At 41.0% G+C, this 18,668-nt stretch overlaps 1 protein-coding gene across 14 annotated transcripts in view; it reads right to left on the bottom strand.

Annotated features, from left to right (window-relative positions):
* Positions 1-240: 240 nt before the first annotated feature.
* The window catches only part of TGFBR3 (transforming growth factor beta receptor 3), a 198,569-nt gene continuing 180,141 nt past the window's right edge, over positions 241-18,668 (bottom strand). For 11 of the 14 annotated variants that reach the window (XM_082476818.1, XM_082476814.1, XM_082476817.1 and 8 more), the window contains 3 exons: positions 17,423-17,464; positions 14,931-15,038; positions 241-3,677 (listed from right to left, as the gene is read on the bottom strand). In XM_082476818.1, coding sequence (XP_082332944.1) covers positions 3,559-3,677; positions 14,931-15,038; positions 17,423-17,464 — 269 coding nt within the window. In that variant the 3' untranslated portion in view covers positions 241-3,558. The remainder of the gene's footprint in view (positions 3,678-14,930; positions 15,039-17,422; positions 17,465-18,668) is intronic. The other 3 variants (XM_082476821.1, XM_082476811.1, XM_082476813.1) reach the window with 1 other exon arrangement.

The raw sequence follows: 18,668 nt of genomic DNA, 5'->3' as shown, positions 1-18,668 counted from the left end.
CACTTCCAGGTCTCCTGCCATGTTTTTCTGAGAAGAGTAGCAACTCCTGCACGCCCCCTCCGGTCTGTCTACCCCCCCACCCCCACCCCCGACCTCTGCTCTGTGAGCCTTGGCCCTTCCCCTCCCTCCTCCTCATCAGCACAGTCATAGCGGATGATAAATTTAGGAGAAAGGCACAATGAACAAGGGTTATATCAGCCTGAGGGTAGAATTTAGTGATGACCAAACAAGACACGTATGAATAATTGATATATATCTTTTTATTATGCACAGATAAAGGACTTAAAACTGTGGTTATCAAAACCATACATCTAAGCATGTTCACAAGATTGACGACGTACTGAACAGAGAGAAGAGTACAACAGGGGCGCTCAGACTGGCCACAGGGGTTTTCAGGGTACTCTTTCTACCCTCACAGATGATGAAAAACAGCAACAAAATCAGGCTCATTCAGGAAAAACCAGAAGAGAGAACTACTGTATTTGGAGACTGATAATAGTCCTTTTCAGAAAAACATCTGTCAGTTTCACGAACAAGCCCCAGCGAAAACAAACAGGAAAAAAAAATCGCACGCACGAGTCACCCAACAAAATGTGCTCCGTTAACACAATCAGCAGTACAACCATCACTCAAATCATGAGGTAGTTACAGTACAAAAAGACCGGCACGCAGGTGCACACCCCCTCACACACTCCCAAGCACGCCCACAACAGAACACACACAGGAAACGGGTTTACAATCTCATTACAGACAAGGAAAAGACCTTTTGTTTTGTTTAGAAAATGCTATAGAAACAGCTTACTCAGAAGGAATCTGACTTTCCAAATACAGAGCAACGGCTGGTACACACCACACGGTGAAAAGCTATAGGGTATTACACAATCTGCCTTGGAGTTTAGAGCATTTCAACAATAGCTTTTGCATCAAATAAACAAAACAAAATGGCCTCTGCAAATGAAGGGTGTAACCTGCAGAAGTAACAGAAGACTTTGCAGATAGAGCAATTTAACTGGAATATAAAAACAGTTTTAAAGAAACTTGTAGGATGTGTTATAAAGTAGAGCTTATACTTTGTATTAAAACTGTGAAGTATGAAGCAACTGGAAATGCTGTAACAGGAAGCTAGGGAGAAAACACAATTTTTAAAAAAATGTTCACTTTTTAGAAACATTTCAGAAATACTTAATGATGTTCACTCTCCAATTAACACAGGATCGGGTTTCATCAACATGAATTTCTTGATCTGAATAATACTTCTGGATAGTAAGACCCAAACAAATAAAAGTTGATTTCTTCTTCTCTTTCTTTTAAAATCTTTTGGTTTGCACCCATAAATTTGTTAATTAATTTTAAATTATTTATAAAATCATCGGCAATGTAGCATCTCTCTCAAAAATATACATTTAAATATATTACAAAAGGTTTTAACCCTGTCCATCTAAGAATTGGACCTTTTAATACCTCTTAATAGCTAATCATCTTTTTAACAGGATGGATAGGGATTTTTAAAAAGCAAAGAACTGATCAAAAGAATTCACAGTAACTGAAATTAAACATTTCATATGGAGTAACTTAAATTTATCTAAAACACTTAAATATATCTTTATACACAGATTTTTGTAGTAAAATATAGCTATAAGTGACTTAAAGACTCTAGTCTTCTTTGAAGACATCTTTAAACTTTTTTATACATAGAATATGCTAAAACAATACATTCTGCTGAAGGTTAGGCAAAGCGCATTATTTTCAAACACAGGTAGCATAATCTAGGTCCTCCACTCTGATACCTTTATGTTAAAAAAAGTTAACTGAAGGCAAAATTTTTTCTAATCTCCTATCTTCATTTGTCTGTGAAAATCTGCAAAATTATCACTATAGATGGCCTGGAAATCTTAGCCCGCAATCTGTTTTGATTAAAATCATCCTGATTGAATGTCTATAACTATCAAATCAATCACAGCATGACTCCATGATGGGTTAACGATTGTCAATCTCCACCTATTTGCCTTGTAGACACTGCCCTCAGGTCTCCGGTGACATCAACATTTCCTACTTAAGGTTCCATTCACAGAGAACCAGGCACAACTTCCTTATTTTAAGAGCAGTTAGATTTGCTTATGAATAGTTTGGGGGTAGAATCTAGCCTGTTCTATTTGTAGACTTCTGAGTTGTTTGGGAGAATTCTGGAAAAAGAATAATATTTATTTGCAATGAAGTTACCTTCAGTAGTAAATGATTTGGCACGGACATTTTCCTCTGGCATTCTTTTTTTTAACATAGAGGTATCAGTTGAGCTTATTTTAGCTGCAAAGTGGCATCATATTATTCCATTTTAATAAAATTCACCTCAAATTCTTTTTGAGTTTTGGGGGTATATTTAAGGCAAGAGAACTAAAGCAATCCAAATGAGTGTCTTTTTCCGTATCTCATCAGTTTCTTGGCAGAACTGGTGACACTGTTCAGATAACCAACAGGAATCCAAAAGGATCTGCCATACATTTGCATCTTACAAGAGCTTGGTGTTTACAAAAGGGTCTATTGAAAAGGTTGACATGTTTTGCATGGAAACACTAATTCTCTCAAATATATTTAAGAATAAGTTCCAACTCTGAAGGTGTAGGACATTTTAAAAATGGGAATGAATTTTCTCTTCTTCAACTGAAAAAAACGAATGTGCCAAATGACGTATTATATACTTGTACTGGTAATATATCACTGTGCAAATTCCTCCTCAACTTTACAACTGAATTTTGCCCCCACTTACACATTAATGTAATAGAACACATTGTCATAAATGGGCACAAATCTGCAGTCCCAGATTTTGGCCATTTTCAATTTCTATATGCCTATAAAGAAATGCAAAGTTTGCATTAAGACATTTTTGCAGTTGGTGTGTGAATGTGGGGAGAAGGAGGAAGCTGATAAGGAAATCAGCACTGGTTTTGGCCCAGGGCACAAGAAAGGAATGTTGCCTTGAGGTGTGTCAGGATGCAGTCCGTGAGGGCAGCACCCATCACGCCGACACAGCAGTCCCCACAAGTGTGGCAGCAAGGTGAGAAGTGTGCATCCAGAAGGTGCAAATTAGACATGGAGGAACACACTGAGAAAGTCTTGAAGCATTTCTGTCGTTTTACATCTTGGTTCAGTTATAAAAGAATCTTTGGCCACATCTACTCACTGGTTCTACTATCTGACTATTACCCTTTTACCAACTCTTTGCGTCTGGGTAAAACGTAGGGCTCCAAATTACGGATGTTCTTACCTGGACAAAGCAGCATTTTAAAAACTGGCATGTGTTTCACATTGAAAACCCCCAAGCCTGTGAGGGGCTGGTGGAGAAGGCCACCACCTTAGCTTTCTCACATGAATCTAGTGTGTTACAGAAGCCCAGGGGTCACATTTACATTAGTCCTGGGTGGGGGGTGAACACAACAGGTGATCGCTATATTGAAATTCACTCTCTTTACCAGGGACCCACGATCTAGCCTCCCGAGTCTGGAATCTGGATCCAGGTGTGGGCTCCCTCCCGGTCCTGCCCTTGGCGGTGGGCGGGGCAGGCTAGGCCGTGCTGCTGCTGGAGCAGGGCGTGCTCTGCGTGCTGCCGATGCTGTGCGCTGCGCTGCTGTTTTCCGAGGCTGGTGGGGAGGTGGGGACCTGCTGCCTTCCTGCAGTCTCTCCTGCAGTTAATGAAGAAAAGGGGTGAGGAGAGACGCATGTTACACACGTTCACTTCTGAAAAGAACTTTTACTCAGTTTTTGCTTTATCTTATTTAGTTATTTTTTTTTAAATTAATTAATTTATTTATTTTTGGCTGTGTTGGGTCTTCGTTTCTGTGCGAGGGCTTTCTCTAGTTGCGCCAAGTGGGGGCCACTCTTCATCACGGTGCGCGGAGCTCTCACTATCGCGGCCTCTCTTGTTGCGGAGCACAGGCTCCAGACGCGAAGGCTCAGTAATTGTGGTTCACGGGCCCAGTTGCTCCGCGGCATGTGGGATCTTCCCAGACCAGGGCTCGAACCCGTGTGCCCTGCATTGGCAGGCAGACTCTCAACCACTGCGCCACCAGGGAAAGCCCTATTTAGTTATTTTTTAAACATCTTTTTTGGAGTATAATTGCTTTACAATGGTGTCCTAATTTCTGCTGTATAACAATGAAAAGCCCATTTTCTCTGATGTCCTTCTCATCCATGGGCAGAAGCAACTAGACCAGAAGGCCTTGTACCATAAGGCTGTTCTGCTTGTGGGTATTTTATTTTGCTTTTAAAGCCTCTTGCATGGGGAAAAAGAGAACTGATTTCAAGCGGACTGACAGTTAATAGGGGCAAAGACCCCTGATAGTTGAGGACGAACGCCCAGGATTTCAGTGCCTGCAACCTTTGAAGACCACCATCATCTGTACTGTGTGATCCAACTGACCAGCACCTGTATTCAGGAAACACCTCCTCTCATAAAGGTATCGTAGGGTTCAGAGTGAGACCTTTAAACTGTAATAAGAGAATCTTGGCAATTTGGAGGCCTTTTTCTGAATACCCCTGGTCGAAATAGGGGTGGTGACGGCTAGGTTTTTCCCTAGCTACAGCGGAGAGAGCACTGTGCATGGAGCACACGACCCGCCTGAGAAATGCAGGTATAGAAGGAGCCTGCTCCCAGAAACACCTTTTGAAGAAGGGGCTTAGCTGCTGCACAAGGGGACTGTGGTTGCCAGGCAACAGCCCCTCCATTTGGAGGTTTACTGCAGGGTGCAGCCTGAGTCATCTCCTCACACATCAAGCACCCCACTTTTCATCACACACCCCACTGCATTTCAGCAAAGCCCATACCTCACGTCAAGTGCGCAGGGCTGTGGGGAGGGGGGGGGAACCTTGGGTCACACAGATGGTCTGCATTTAGCGCTGCAAAAGGCTCTAGAGCTCTTTTCTTCAACAAAACTGGCCTCAGGGCAGCCCTCAAACAATGGCTCTAGGTAGGGAAAAGTGATCAAGGCTCTCTGATGACAAATACTGCATTTTCTTCGAAAAGTCAAAGCGTCAACTTCGTACACTTCTGGTCAGCGATCTCCCCGCTCCAATGTGGGAAGCCCCGGAGGGCCAGGTCTGTTTATGAACGAGCCTCCTCTTTCCTGTCAGGCTGAAATACACAGCACTCCGCAGTTGATAAGCAACCCTCTGGCCTCTTCCTTAAAACAAAACACACCAGCAAAGGCTCTGCCCTCCAAGCACAGGAACTTAGTCCGATACTTCCATTCCCCTTTTGGGGCTCCTCAAAAGCCTCTGCCAAAACAGCAGTTCTACAAAATGTGGAAGAGCAGCTCATGCCTCTGGGTCTGGTTACAGCTTTCCCTGTCACCCATTTATGAACCACACAGCTACAACACACATTCTGGCCTCAACCTCAGGGCCTTCATATGCTTGCTGCATATTTGGCCCTTGCTGTATTTCCTCTGATTATCTATTCTTCTGGGATTGGTGGGATGGAGAGGGGAGAGCAGGTCAGTATTCCTCAGAGGCAGAGAAACAATGTATTTTCACTCTTCTTTTTTTGGCAATCTATATTTTGGACCCTTTCCAGCATTACCCTCTACCCTTCATGTGTGCATTTAGTTAAAGGTGGGGAAGTTTGCCTCAATGATAGTGACTTTCTGCCAGATATCCACTTTCCCCAGAGTGGGAACTTTATTTCTAAAAGGAAATTAAATCTGTTAGCTATTCTGAATTATGTCTACCCCCTCCCACCCCCAAAAAACCCCAAAACCTCCAGAGACTAGAACAACTCGTGATATACTTTAAAAATTCAGCCCCCTTACAACCCACATGTTGAAACATACCCAGCTGGATTCTCAGGTTATCAATTAGCAGGACTAAAGTGGCTGTATGTGAAGCACATTTTAAAAATATCTTTTCTCCATTTCAATAAAGGATCCATCAGAAAAGCAGGAGGTAAGTCAATACCCTAACTCCCCGTTTTGGCTCACCTGGGTTTCGTTTGTTCGGCCTGATAGCAGCTAAAGCAAGATGGCTTTGGCTGTTCTATCGACAGTGAACAGGTTTGTCTCATCCCAAATGTGACATGTGCTTGATTATTCACATTCAGGAAAAGTGCCAGTACTACTCCCTGCCCAGGAAGTCTGAATATTTGCTTTCCGATGTCTATTTGCCAAATATAATTTGTTGCCATGTCAGTTTATTTTAATCATTGCCCATTAAAAAGGTCTTTCAACTTCCAGAGTTTTGGAAACTCTTGCGCTGCTAATACAAAACACCGTCCAAAATGAAACCCCAAGCAAAACAAAACAAAGAAGTCCCCTATACTCAAGACTACAGGATACATTTCACCAGGGTGGACAAGTCAACTTAACCTAATAATCTGCTGGCTTTGAGAAAACAGTGTGCCAAGGAGTACCTTTGTTTGAGAATCTGCTTGGAAATGTTGAAAATAGCTTCTTTAGACTATCCCTTCTAGCTCTGTGTCTTTTTTCACATGTAAGATGTGCGATTTCTCAGTATAACCAAGTTGTTAAAAACTTTTACCTTTGGAAAAACTTTTACCTTTGGAGAAATCAAGAAAAGTTTTCTCATTGTCAGATGCAAGTGGCACTACAGAAAAATTCACCATGAGAAAGAAAGTTTAATGTGCAGATGTTTCTGCTTAAAAAGCCAACAGAGTCCCTTAGGTTTTCTAAGATGGGTTCTTTGGTTTTCTGCTCTCTATCACAGTGACCTCTGATTTCTTGGAGCACTGAGTTTCTCTAAAATATCCCTTGGGTGACAAATACAACCGGCCTACTTCTGGAGAAGATGGATGGTCAGGGAGGACCGCAGGGCTACGCAGAGCAGGCGCACTTAGAGAATGCAGGTTCAAGGAAGGCTCCCTGCTCATAAATATCAAGCTTGGCCGTCAGAAGAAATGTGTTCAGTCTTCATGCTTTGCTCCTAAAATCTCAAACCACCGAGGAAGAGATATTTGGGAAGGAGAGTGAGTAGGGGAAAGAGGCATCTGGCACACGGGATACTCAGGAGGAAGGTGTGTTAGGACAAGGATTCATTCCACCCGGCTCAGTGTGAGTTGGTGGTATAATGGTGAGCATGGCTGCCTTCCATTCCACCCGGCTCACCTATTAGCCTGTGGCTGAGCTTAGATATTGCCAGAGATGCTTTTAAGAAAAAAAAAAAAAAAAAAAAAAAAAACCCCACATATTTTAAGGGATAACCTATTTCCTTTCTTTAGCTTGGCGTGGAGCTGTCCAGATCCGATTTCCTGCCACCTCTTTGGCAGTCTACTTTACAACTGGATTCTTATCTCTTAAATCTTTCACGGGCTTCCCTGGTGGCGCAGTGGTTGGGAATCTGCCTGCCAATGCAGGGGACACGGGTTCGAGCCCTGGTCTGGGAGGATCCCACATGCCGTGGAGCAGCTGGGCCCGTGAGCCACAACTACTGAGCCTGCGCGTCTGGAGCCTGTGCTCCGCAACAGGAGAGGCCGCGATGGTGAGAGGCCCGCGCACCGCGATGAGGAGTGGCCCCCGTTTGCCACAACTAGAGAAAGCCCTCGCACAGAAACGAAGACCCAACACAGCCATAAATAAATAAATAAATAAATAAATAAATAAATAAATAAATAAATAAATAAAAATTTAAAAAAAAAATAGTAAGAGAATATTATAAAAAAAAAAAAAGAAAAAGAAAAGAGCCTCAAATTGATCAGCCCTCAGTGGCCAATTAATTATTCAGTGGGTCTGGCTCACTTTAAAAAAAAAAAAAAAATCTTTCACCATGGCAGGTCCTGGGGAAGAAACTTAATCTAAAGATGTGAATAACACGGAGAAGCTCTATGGGGAAACAACAACAGAAGAATTTTAAAGAAAGGTGAGAGGAATCTCAGTTATTTAGCCCAAAGCAGACCGTTTGCAAATATTGCCCACAGAGGATTATTACAAAGAGGAGCAGACAGGTGTACTGCTCCCTGGAGAGCAGTACATGAGGAAATGAGTTTAAACGGCAGTGACAGAGATTCAGGTCACATAGCAGGGAACTTGCTGATTATGAGGACTGGCTAGTTATAGCGGGAATTTATGGAATTTCTTTCTTGAGAGATATTTAAGCATTGGATTGAAAACCATATGCCTGGGGGTGACTTAGACCTAATATTACTTGATGCTGCAGAGAAAACAAAGATATTTTCCTCTAGGCCTATGTGTTGGTTGCAATTTTGTACCAATTACTGTCTCTTGATATCCTAATTATAATTATTTCACAAGCTCACTCCAATAAGGAGAGTGAACTAGACCACCTTTAGTTTAGAGAAGCTTTCAATCACTATTCATCATTTTCAAAAACTGTCCCTCCTCACTTTTCAAGCTAAAGGACTTTGCTGTTGTAGGCAAAACTCTGCAGGAGGGGTGAATTAGATGTTGTTATAAGTTATGGAGAAAGGTTCCAAGGCAGTAAGTAAAATCTTTCAAAATATTCTGCCTCCCACTTTCTTTCTATGTTCCCGCAATATGGCCAACCTGTTCGCACCTGCACTTTGGTTTTCTGTAGGCATCTTACTTTAACTTAACCTGAGCACTTGGGTGAAAAGAGTGGATCCTGCCCTCTCTCCAGGCATGCCAGGGTTCCCATCTGTCCCACCTGCATCTTTCTGATCCCTGGGAGTTAGTCTCTTGTCTCCTACTTTAGTCACACTTTAGCTGATCTTCTTGCTGTTTCTTTCTTCACCTGGACTAAACTGGGGAGCTTAGAGAAACTTCAGATGTCTGAAAGCATTTGAAGCCTCCAGAGACGCTCCTAATTAAAAGGAGCATCCTAATTACCTGACTCAGGTGGACCTGGGTATGTGCTTGACTTCTGCTTTAAGAACATACAGTGTGTTCAACTCAGGATTGTTGAACAGAAGCCCGAGGGATTGGGACAGGCACACCTAATTCAACATCTCAGCATTTTACTTTGTTCTGTGAAACACAGTGTTCCTTCCACACTTAGATTTTTTTCTGCCTGCACATATGAGCAACCTTACATTTTTTGGAGGACTTTGGAGTTCAGAAAACTTTTCACTTGCATTTCTTGTTTAAATACTCTCACCTTCATAACCCTGTGAAGTACAGATCATCTCTATGTTTACTAAAGAGAAACATGGTTCATATTCTTGGCTCAGGTAACAAGATTAGCAGTTGAACAAACTAGTGCTTCAAGTCCAATTTCTGACAATAGCCCACACCTAAGGTGGTACAGATACACATAGAAGGTGGCCTCCCTCCCACTTTTCCCCTCTTCTTTCTCTTCTGCCTCTTCTTATTATCATCAGACTTTGAGTGCATCCTGTTCAGGGACCACAAAGGCAAGTTAAAGTAAAGATAAATTATAACAACATCTAACCCACCCCCTCCTACAGTTTTGCCCGCAAAAGGTAGGTCTTTTTTCTTGGAGAATGGGGAGGGATAATTTTTGAAACTGATGAAAAGAGATTGAAAACTTCCCTAAACTAAAGGTAGTCTAGTTTACTCTTCTCACAGGAGGGAGCTTATGAAATTCAAATATCAAGAATCAAGATATTAATTGGTACAAAACTGCAAGTCATAGGCTTAGAGGAAAATCTTACCAAAATGACAATTTACAGATTTTTAAAAGGCATAAACCTATAAGAAGAAAGAAAACCTACAAGAAGAAGAAAGAAAACAGGAGTGGAGACAATAGCAATAAACTATTGGAAGCTAATGAGGAAATGGGTGAGTAGTAACTGACTTAGCAGATTCAAGTCAAGGCTTAGGTGGAAACTAAGCCACCAGTAGGAAAAGCTGAGAAACAGCCAAGTTGTAACACAGAACTCCTCAAAAACTCAGGAAATGGTGGCATCAGGTACCCCTAGGCAAGAGGGTGAACATAGGGCTGTAAGAAGTTGGGTTGGCTAAACTTCTGTTTGAGAAGCAATAACATTTCTCTAAATCCCCTTCTTTACTCCATGGTGCTGGGACACTGCCCTTCCTCATCTGGGAGGAAGACAGGAAGTTTACTCTCTAAAGAGGATGAAACTAGGGTTCCGGGAATGACCAACACCAGCACAACTGAGGGTAGAGAACCACAATTACAGAGAAGAATTAAATTAATGTCTACATGTTGAATGTTGTGACCCCCAGAATGCTGACAGCCAGAACTACAACCTCCAGGAAGGAAACAGGAAAACCTGTTTCATTGAAAATCTGATAAGCTCAAGAGGAAAGATCCAAAGATGAGATACCAGGAGTTCCTCAGTAAAAGGCCTAGCCAGATCACCCTAAGGGAAGTTCAAAATCAATATGTTCTACCCACAAGCTCAGAACTTCCCTATTCTTAAATAACTCTATATTAATACTCAGAGAGATAAGACATTGCACCCGTAAGAGTAGGATATACTTTTTTTAATTCATAGGAAATACTTTTTGGAATTAACAAATATGAAGGCAGTATTAAAAATGCAATAAGAAACTGAAAGATAAAGATGAAGAAATCTCCTAGAAAATAAAGAAAGGAAGAAGATGGAAAACAGAAAAGGAAAATTAGAGGACGATTCAAGAAGTTCAACTTTCAAACAAAATTATTTCTAGAATGAGAGAACAAAAAAAACAGGGGCAAGAAAAAATAAATAATTCTAAAAAATCTCAACAATGAAGGACATAGTTTCTAGACTGAAAGGGCTCAATTAATGCCCAGCATAATGAATGAAAATATACCTAAATCAAGCACTGTTATTGTGAAATTTCTTCCAGAGAGAAAAAACAGCTCAGGAATCTGAATGGCTTTGCATTTCCCAAAAGCAATCTTCAGAGGTAAAACTCAATGAGGAGTGCTTTCAAAATTCTGAAGAAAAACTAGTTGTAACCTAGAATTCTATACCTTGCCAAACTATCTACCAAGTGTTTGTATAAAATGAGGATATTTGCAGACATGCATGGTGCAAAAAACATTTACCTCTTATGTTCCCTTTAAACCAAGAAGGGGGAAGACAGGATCCATGACACAGGACATCCATAACTAGAAAGTACTGAGGAAAATGAATCAGTAGAATATCTGATGTCTGAATGTGTAAGTGTTAAGAGGAGATTGAGACAATTGGCAGAGAGTCAACTGATGAATTAGTGATAATTATATACAAAACCAAGGTAATGTGGGGGTGGAGAGAGAGACAATTATTAATTCTAGGGAAAATTAGAAGTCATGCAGGAGAAGCAACACTATTATACTACATGGCTAAAGTGTGGTTAGTATTTAGGCTGTCATAATAATGCAAACATTAATTCTGACCTAACCAAAATGTCAGTGTAATTCTATTTGGAGGATGGTGGGGACAAGCGGGACAAAAAGGGCATGAATATATAATTGGGACACAGGGCTGAAAGAGAACTAAATTTTCATTTTCCATAGTAAGAGGTCAACAGAAAAGACCTAAAATTTTTGTCAAGAAGTGGCAATATATTCATGTTATTTAGAGATATGGATTGATGTCCAAGAGAATCAGCTAAGAGTCAAAAATGGTGCTCTGAAGAGACAGAAAAGGGAGTGTGGGGCAGTAGGGGACTCATGTTTTTCATAACAAGTCTTACAGAACTATTTCAGCCTTTAAACTATGTGCATGTTGTGATAAAGCTTAAAAGTTTTACTAAAAATTAAAAATAAATGCTTTTGCTCCTCTCCTCAAAAAATTAATAGATATAATATTGCACATGACTTTTGGGACCTTCATGAGTCAGGTGAGGGACCATGACCTAGCTAGGCTCCCAGGAGTATGAAGATTCTATGGCTCCATTCCAGAACCATTTCCACCCTGACCGCCCCTCCACTCTGCACCATCTTAGTGGAGAATGTAAATATTAGAAATGGAGTTTTCCAAACAGAGTGAATATAGCCCTAAGGGGGTGAATATAGCCCTAAGGAAGTATCCCTTATTGTGCCCAAAGTTGTCATATGATAAAGCAGGGACCCAGCTTTTTTGGACTAACACACATTCCAGGTGTGTAAGTAGATCTCCACAATTGAAACCTGTGACTTGGTTCTGCACTCTGTGCTGCAGATGGAATGGACAGCACAACAGGAAGTTGTCTAAATTAAGGATCATTTTAGCCATAGAGGCAGATGCTGCCTGAACCCCCAAATATACCATATAAGGTCTGAGTTCCACAGCTGAGATTATTGTGGAAACTGAATGGACTGAGTCAGTGTTTGTATAGACACCTCTTACCATTGGCCACTGCATTATGATCTTCTCTTTTTATCTAAACTTGCTGCTAGCTGACCCAGGTAAGAAACTGAGGGGGTTCTAGATAGGAAACTACCATTTGGTCCTAAAGTGAGCATTTTTCTTGCTTGCATGACGCTGGTATTCCTTATGAGCAGTCTTTAAAATGAACCATAGGCTATAGCTTTTAATAAAAAGTCATTTGGGGACTCCCCGGTGGTCCAGTGGGTAAGACTCTGCGCTCCCAATGCAGGGGGCCCGGGTTCGATCACTGGTCAGGGAGCTGGATCCCGCATGTGTTGCCACAGCTGGGAGTCCACATGTCGCAGCTAAAAAGATCCCGCGTGCTGCAACTAAGACCTGGCACAGCCTAAATTAATTAATTAATTAATTTTTAAAAAGTCATTTGAAGCTGTATCATATGTGATGCTAACAGGTTTAGAGCCCAAATGACAGTGTCTATAAACCTTTCAGCTTCCAAATCAGCATAATTTATTTTGCTGGAAATCATCACAGGAAGGCCTTTGTGTTTTTGTTTTTGTTTTTTAATCTACTTACAAATCTACTTCTACATGAACAAAACTTAAAAACTCCTCCTTAAGTCTCTGGTTTGGGGGAGAAGGGAACAGTAACAACACACCTTAGAATTTAACAAGCAGCAATACGTGCCACGGAACCAGGCTTTGCTTTTTCCCGGGTTTGTAAGCGTGGCCATGGACAAGAGTCTGGGATTATTAGAGGGAGTTCAGTGGGATCTGTTCCCATAGTGAGTGCCATCTGGTTGCCCTCTTCTGCCTTCACCTGGCTTCCTGGCCCTACTGGCCTGAGATTATAGCTTTCGGGGTTTGGGGGTGTAGCTCTATGACCAAGGCCAGTCATGGCTCAGCAGGTACGTGGTAAGCGTCTGTGGGTGACTACCCCGTAGAAATTCTCAGGGCTACAGAGTCTTCTCGGCGTACTTTCAAGTTCATTCCTAATATATACAGCATAAGCTGCCCGACAGCCCTAGAACCTTACAGCCATGCAGGAGATTGGGGAAAGCTGCAAAGAACTGTGAGTCTGAGATGTGAATGTGTCAGTACTCCTGTGACAGAAGTATTAACTCTAAGATGCTCCTCTGCTAAACACTGTGCCTTCCAGCGCTTGTATACGCTGTTCATGAAGAAGAACATTCCTAAACTGATTCACAGGTGTTCATATATCCTCAGAGCCTTACACTTAAGAGACTTATTTCCTTTCTCTCTCATGAAATATACACTTGACCCTTGAACCACGCGGAGGTTAATCTGCATGTAACTTATAGTCAGCCCTCCGCATCCGCAGTTCCTCTGCATCCGTGGATTTAACCAACCGCGGACCGTGTAGTGCTGTAGTACTTATTATTGAAAAATATCCGCGTATAAGTGAACCCTCACGGTTCAAACCTGTGCTAAGGGTAACTGGCTTCACTCAAAGGTTGCTGATGAGGAATCTGTGGACTCAAAGCCTACTATTAAACTCCTGAACTTCTGTTTTTGCACGGTGTGACTTTTCCACGCTAGGCACCGTAGGGTTCATTCTTCTCCTTCTGCCATAATTTAAAGTAAGTCAGTCAGAGAATGCAGTATTTGAAGGGAAGATTCTGATGAAGATTAAGATATGACTTCTCAAAACGCCCTTCCGTACTTCTCTCCCCTATAAAGCAGCCATCGTTTCAGCCTGGCTAGTTGGATGGCCCAAGGTAAGGCCAAAGATCGTGGCATGTGTTGGTTCAATGGAGAATTAATGAAATTCTAAACAGAAAGTCTGTGCCTGTCTCACCTGAATGATCAATCCAGCAGCTTACCTAGCTTCACAGTGTAAACAAGCATCCAAGAACAGACAGTACCAACTAGCTTCCTAGACACGCCTCAAAATGCATGTCTTTCCTTTCCATATTTGCAAGGAACCTAAGAAAGAAGCAATAGAAGGGCAGTCCATTTGTTCCTTCCCCTTGCATGACAGACTCTCCGAGCCTGGCCTGCATTCTGTCTTGGAGTCAGAACAGGTTCTCTGTTCAGGCCAGAATGTTTCAACCCTGGGACTGGGGGTAAGGGGCAGGAAGAAAGGCACATGAGAATGTTTATGGGTGGAAGAGCATAACTTGAAAACAAACTGCTTTGTTTCACCATTTTTATCTGTTTATAATTCACGAAAATATATTTTGAAAATTTAAATAATTTTCAAGCAAGACATGAGAATTCTATGTTTATCAAAGAAGACATGGTATGCATTTTAAAAAGGTGGAGAAATTCTGGTTTATGCCGTTGATTAGGGCCTCTGGTGGACATTGCTCAGCACCTTGGCTTCCTTTTTTACTTCCTGCCCATTTATATGTTTATTCTGAAGTTTTTAGCTTTGGGGGAATGTTTTATGTTTCCAGTTTGCCTGCATTATCTTTCTTTAATTAAACCCTAACCACAAAATAGCTTTATTAGCAGCTAAACTTCAGCAACATCGCAAATGTAATTAACATAAATAGTTTAAACATTCCTTTTCTAAAAGGAATTTAGAGATTTGCTTAAAGCAAATTATATTTTTGCAAAACCCAATTCATGCCAAATACGTAAATGTGAAAATGGTGGGAATGAACTTTCTCTCTCTTTCATTCATTATTTCATCCATTCATCCATGCAATGAAACACTGAGTGTCTATAGTGTGCCAGGCACATGGAATGTGCACCAACTGATATGCAACAGTCACACTAACCTGTGTGAGAATAGATGTACCATAAGGCCCCTGTCAGCAGTGCTCCAATCACAAATGCTGCGAACGCAATGCCCATCACGGTTAGGGTGTCCAGACCATGGAATATCGCTATAATGAAGAGAAACCAATGCATACTTTGAGTGACTCTGCATCACATGCTGCAATTTTATATTGTTTCACAAGTATTGTCAGAAAGGCTGAGCACCAGCTAATAAAATCTGAGGATAAAAAGCGGATTCCAATAAAATACACTGTATGTGTAACTTGCAAATATTTTCTCAAGAGAAAAATGAAATTTTCAGATTTCCAAGATACCCTCAGTTTGCAATTTATTTTGAGCAATGAACTTACTAAAAAAATCAAATTTGTCAACTCTGTAAAACCTTAGGTCTATGGTTCATTGTCTCAATCTGAGGACCTACTATTTGAATGGTAAAGTGGCTTGAAAAGTCAAAGGTTAAGATGCTTGGGAAAATAAGGTGAACTTCTATCAAAATCTGACTCATGGCTTCTTATTCACTGAACACTGAGACACTACACAAAAAACAACAAGACACTACATAAAAAACACACTCCAAACACTTTACAAACATACTTTCATGAACATTTAAAAGTATGAAAGATAACAGGAAGAAAGGTGGTGAGAAGGAGAAAACATACAATAAAGATAAACTATTCCTATGGATTATAAAATTTCACTGACCTCCTCACATTAAACCCTCCATCTCAACAATTACCTATTGTGTCATTTAACACAACCTACTTTTTAACACTTTTCCAACCATGATCTTTCTATGAGGTGAACGGAAATACTCCTCAGTGGGGAGTGATGTCAATTTTATGGTCAGCAAAACATATAAATAGAACCAATTGTTCCTCCATTTGGCAAAGATTTTTATATTTGAAATTAACTCCAGGCCACAGAAATAGAACATTTCCTTTCATTTAAGAGAACTACCTTCTTTGAATCACTTATAAAAAGTAAAAATCAGTTTCCAAGGGAGAGAGGTTTTTGGTGGAATAAAATTTCTAAAGTCTCTCTTTTTTTTTTTTTTTTACTATAAATTGAAGGTACAGGATGTCCCCATTATTTCAATACTGTTTCTATGCTCCTCTCCAGTCAGAAGTGACTCCAGCTGATCTCTATGTAAATTCAACAACTTCAGTGTAGAAGATATAGGTGTAGACAAATGTGACCCTTGAGCAGCCCCAGCACTTGAAAGGGCTCAGGAAAAGTATAATGTGGTAGAGAAGATTCTGAAGGATCCAAATTCCCAAGTCCTGGTCCCTACTCTTCTAGCCATGTGCCCTATGGTGTTCATTTAACTTCTAACAAATGGGACAGCACTACCTCACCTGCTGCAGGCAGGGGGTAAACAAAAGGAGATTGCAAAGGGGCTGGGAATCCCCTAGGAGGAGTGAGAAGTGGGAAGAACGCTATGGAGGTTAAGACAAACCAAGCCGCCATCAACCTAATTTAGTAGTAGGACAGATATTAAAAGATGACTTGTCTTTTCATGCCTACAGATGCAGAAGTGGGGCATGAGTAAAAGTTTTTAATGAAAATATTCTAAAATTCTAAAGACGAAGGTGTCATTTATGAGAATCAGACGAGGTGATTACCAGAGAACGTGTCCATATGCATCTCTTTCTGGGTTCATGATACTGTTCCATGATATTGTTAAAATAATACACTTAATAGAATGGTTTATAAAGTACTTAGCATAAAGGAACTCTCCAGACTGATTTTTACGTGTATGTTATGGGGTCAGCCATGGAGACTAATCTGGAAAGTCTTAAAGAGGAAAAAAAGTACAGACTCTCCTCACAAGGCAACATTATCTAGAAGAGCTCTGGGTGCACACCCAAAAAGCCCAGGCTCTTGTCCTGCCTCAGTGACAATTATAACCATGGGGAAGTCACTTAAATACTTCTGGGTCAGAGTTTTCTTCTGTATAAAGCACTGAAATTGGCCCAGATAATTTCCAACGCATCATTTTGCAGCAGTTGGTCTCTCTCCCTTTTTGTCTTACAAGCCTTCTCAACACCCCTTGGACTAGTGATTGTCTTAATGGTATAGCAGCTAGTTCCTTTATCACTACTTCTCTGAGCAGGTAGATACTGTTGATGATACATAAAGCAAACCCCTCCCATAGCTGTATGTTAATGCTTTCAGATCACAATCAATATAAGTATGCAGATGATGAACTTCTCTAAAACTAAGAAAGTTACTACATTCGCATTAAGGTGATACACACCAATGGGTTAACAAATTCATATTTTAAAATGGCAAAGGTAGAGAGGAAAAAAGAAAGGAGAATGAAGGAATGACAGAGGAAGGGAAAAAAGAAAGTACGAGAAAAATGGGGTGAGGGAGAATGAGAGCATAAGTCTTCTTATCAAAACTCAAAGTTTGGCAAATGTTCCATAACCAACTCATTCTTATAAAAGCCCAGGAGGCTTTATTTCGAAACAGTTGCATAAAGACTTACGTGGAGAAACTGGAATCGGTTTCTTAATGCTTGGACCTGTTTCTGAAACAAAAACATAAATCACGATGCATTCTACAGAGAAACCAAGTTCTAAGCAAAAGGTCATCGAAATCTCAGCAGAGGCTGACACTTTCCTATTTGTTAATAAATACTTCCTTTGTAAAAGCTCTGTCAATTATCCTCTTTAGATATCAAGACTATAACATGGATTACTCAGAAATTTTAAACACTGTACTTTGTTAATGATCAATTGTACAGTTTCTCCAATTTGAAGAAAAATTGAAGGCAAACACCTTCAAGGAATCTGAGTCTGATAATTCGTGTGTGTGTGTGTATACCTTTCTGTTTATTTAAAAAAGGATCCAGTATCTTTAAATCCTGTGTTTCTCCAGTGTAGTCAATATTATTCGACTTTCAAAAAAGTCTTTTAATGTACACAAGTGTTGTAAAGGCATCTTCATTCTTCCATCCTAATACTATCAATCATCCTACAGTTCAGCTCCTCATCACGCATCTGCATTATTACAGAGCTTTTCTAACTGGTCTCCTTGTCACCACTACTGCTCCCACCCCAAATGTTTCTCCCCCCATATGTGCCCCCAGAGTGACTTTTCCAGAGCTCAGAGCTGATTATGCTATTGCCCTGATTAAAACACTCAATGACTTCCCTTCGTTTACGGGGAAAAAAATCCAAACTCTCTCGCACGGCACAGAGAGGTCTGCCTCCCTCTACCCACCTCTCTCCAGCCTCCTTTCCTAATGGGCTCCTCACCCGTGCTGGGCTCCTTGTAGTTAAGTTCCCCCAATTGTCCATGCAGCTCCATGTCATCACAAGTTGCAAGCCATCCCCTCAAGTACCCGCCTCGCCCAGACCTGCTTTGCTGGCATTTTCACAGGGAGGCCTTCTCTGACTCTCTCATAGTCCATGCCCACCCCAGCAGGGCAAGTCTCTCCCACCTTTGCTCATTCCCTCCCTCTTCTGTTATAAATGTGCCACATCACATCGGAATTCTCTCAATTTTTTTTACCCCCAGGGCAGAGTCTAGATCTTATTCATCTGTATATCCTCAGGGCTCAGCCTGGCATAGAACGGCCTTACCAGAAATGCTTGGTGGAGGATGGTTAGAACGTTGATGCACTTTTTGAAAATAAAGGCAATAGAGGAAATTTGGAATAAGACTATAAGAAAATGCTTCTATGCTTTGACATTTCTATACAATGCCTTTGCGTTCAGAAAGTGCTAGAC

This window comes from Balaenoptera physalus (genome assembly GCF_965194825.1).
Source record: "Balaenoptera physalus genome assembly, chromosome: 1".
In the NCBI taxonomy this organism is placed as follows: domain Eukaryota; kingdom Metazoa; phylum Chordata; class Mammalia; order Artiodactyla; family Balaenopteridae; genus Balaenoptera; species Balaenoptera physalus.
This window is presented reverse-complemented; position numbering and strand designations above follow the sequence as displayed.